Source organism: Meriones unguiculatus, chromosome 14 (genome assembly GCF_030254825.1).
Source record: "Meriones unguiculatus strain TT.TT164.6M chromosome 14, Bangor_MerUng_6.1, whole genome shotgun sequence".
NCBI lineage: Eukaryota > Metazoa > Chordata > Mammalia > Rodentia > Muridae > Meriones > Meriones unguiculatus.
This window is the reverse complement of record NC_083361.1, coordinates 230,001-232,581: the sequence shown is the minus strand read 5'-3', so window position 1 is coordinate 232,581 and position 2,581 is coordinate 230,001. Positions and strand designations below refer to the sequence as shown.

General features: G+C 63.2%; 1 protein-coding gene across 1 annotated transcript in view; it reads right to left on the bottom strand.

Annotated features, from left to right (window-relative positions):
- Positions 1-1,626: 1,626 nt before the first annotated feature.
- Positions 1,627-2,581, bottom strand: part of LOC132647072 (collagen alpha-1(I) chain-like) — a 2,832-nt gene continuing 1,877 nt past the window's right edge. Inside the window, exons 2-3 of the mRNA XM_060366313.1 lie at positions 2,347-2,581; positions 1,627-2,196 (exon numbers count right to left, since the gene is read on the bottom strand). The exon at positions 2,347-2,581 is cut by the window's right edge and continues 1,052 nt beyond it. Of these exons, the coding sequence (XP_060222296.1) occupies positions 1,627-2,196; positions 2,347-2,581 (805 nt within the window). The remainder of the gene's footprint in view (positions 2,197-2,346) is intronic.

Here is a 2,581-nt window from a genome sequence, read left to right as displayed (position 1 = left end):
GTCCCCGGCCCGACTCTTGACTCCGCGGAGCCTCGGAGTCCCCCCCCACCTTCCGCCTTCTCTCCAAGAGTCCTCCGTCCCCAGCGGAGGGACTCTGGACCCCGTGCCCGAGAGGATGCTGTGTCTCCGGCCTAACTGGACGACTGTCCCCGACCCGACTCTTGACTCCGCGGAGCCTCGGAGTCCCCCCCCCCCCCTTCCGCCTTCTCTCCAAGAGTCCTCCGTCCCCAGCGGAGGGACTCTGGACCCCGTGCCCGAGAGGATGCTGTGTCTCCGGCCTAACTGGACGACTGTCCCCGTCCCGACTCCGAATCCGCGGAGCCTCGGAGCCCCTCCCCCCCCCCCCCCCCCCGCCTCCTTTACTCTACGAGCGCTGCGTTCCCGGCGTCCTGTAGGTCCCTTGCTGGGTGCTTGTCTTTCAGTCATGTTCCTCTCGCTCTCAAGTTTATGAGGTCGACCAGTTGTTCCTTTGAGGTCCGGTTCTCTTGTTTATGGGGACATTTTGGGGACATTTCAACGGGCATGACCTCCAGGAATTCCCTTTGGTTCGTGACTTACTCCCCGTCTCTTTGGCTCATGACTTATGTCTTTGTGATCTGTCCATCTTGTACCTGGAGATATATGCTGACACGCTGTCCTTTGGTCATACTCTTGTAAAGGACGATGGCCTTCTCGGGTTGCTGTCTTCCCCCAAGGCTGCTGGGTTGTTTTGTCTCTTGCTCTCTGGGGCATTGCAGTTTCCTGAGGCCGCCTGGGCGACTCGTCACTGGCTGCCGTTTGCTGTGTTTGCGTGTCAGGCTTTTCCCGCTGTCGTGGTTGTCGTCGCCCTTTACCGTTTGGAGTGGCTGGGCCTGTGGGCCAGGGGGGGACTGATGGCTTTTGTGTGGCCCCCCTCGGTGCTTTTTTTTTTTTTTTTTTTTTTTTTTTTTTCTCTCCCTGCAGAGTTCCCGAATCTCTTGTGGGCTATGTCGATTGGTGGCCCGTTCCCCACTGCCACTGTGCCTCACGAGTGCACTTTTTTTTTTTTTTTTTTAATTTTTTTTTTTTTTTTTTTTTTTTTCTTCCTCTGCCAAATCTGCCCGCTGGGTTCCCGAGTCTCTGTGGGCTGTGCTGCTGGTTTGTGGCCCGGTCTCCTCTGCCACTGTGCCTCCCGAGTGCACTTTTTTTTTTTTTTTTTTTTTTTGGTGGCAGCTTCCCCGGCCACCTCTGGTGTGCTCTTCCCCCGTACGTACGCTCGCTTGTTGGCTTTGCCCGTGTGTGATCCTCGGTCGTTGCCTTCCCGAAGGCGGCTTCGCTTTGTTTCCAACCCCTCTCTCGTTCCTGGTTGATCGATGTGGTTCTCTCGTGCCGTCTTCGGGCCGGGGCCTAAGCCGCGCCAGGCGAGGGACGGACATTCATGGCGAATGGCCATTCATTGTGAATGGCGCCCGCTCCTCTCGTTCTGCCAGCGGGCCCTTCGTCTCTCCTCCCCACCCGCCCGTGGTGGTGTGTGGAAGGCAAGGGTGCGGTTGCCCGGCCTGAGCCCCGTGCCCGCGCACTCGTTGCTGCAGTGCGTGGGGCTCCGTGTGGGTTCGTTTTGCCCGTGTGGCCCCTTGAGCCCCCTTCCCCGGGCCGGGGGAGGGTGGCTCATCTGCGGCGTCGCGTGCCGCTCCCGGTCGGTGTGCGCGCGCCTCGTTCTTTGCGATCCTCGCGGTGCCCCTGGAGCGTCCCAGGACTTCGAGGTGCCCGCTTCTGAGCGGCGGTGGCGTTTCCCGTTCCCTCTGGCGCCTCCTGTGCTCGGCTTTGCTTGCTTGCGGCGTGCGTGGCTTGTTCCCGTTGTTTGCCGTCCCTCTTGTGGGTCCGTGCCCGCTCCGCTGGTGCGGGAGACACGGTAGAGGAGAAGGAGGAGGGGGGGTCGAGTGTAATGACCCAAAGGCCGGTGAGAGGCTCCTTGGGGTGCCCGTTTCCGAGAGGGGGGGCCCCTCGTCGGGTGAGCGTCCACCGCGTCGTTGCGTGCCGTGTGCCCTCGGCGTGTCCCGGGAGGCGGGCCATAACGCAGACCCCCCGCGTGCGTGTCTTCCCCCCGTTGCTCGACGGAGGTCGAGTTGCGTGAGCGTCACGCCCGCACGCACGTCGTTTCTCCGGCTGGCCGCGGCCGGGGGTGCTTGGTCGGGTTGGGTATGCCCCGCCCTCGGTGAGAAAGCGTTCCTTCTCTAGCTATCCGGGGAGAAGAAAGGGCGTGTGCTGTGTTCCGGTGGGGCTTCTCCCGAATGGCCTCCGGCCGGCTGCCCGCCCTGACCGCCTTTCTGTGCGCGTAGCTTCGGCCTGGCCTCCGGCTTCTTCCGGGGGCTTTGTTCTCTCGCCTACCGCGGCCCGCGCCTCCTCGCTCCGAGTCCGGGGAGGGATCACGCGGGGCAAGAGCTCGGCGTCATGCCGGTGTCGCGGAGTGTTGGGTTCTCGTGGCGGAGGTTGGCGGTAGCGGTGGTGGAAGGGCCGCGTGTGCACCCCCGCGCGCGCGCGGTCTGCCCCATCCCATCCCCGTGGGGCGCCGCGGGACGGGTAGCGGAAGGGCGGTGGTGGGCTCCCGGTCCCACCCGTCCCT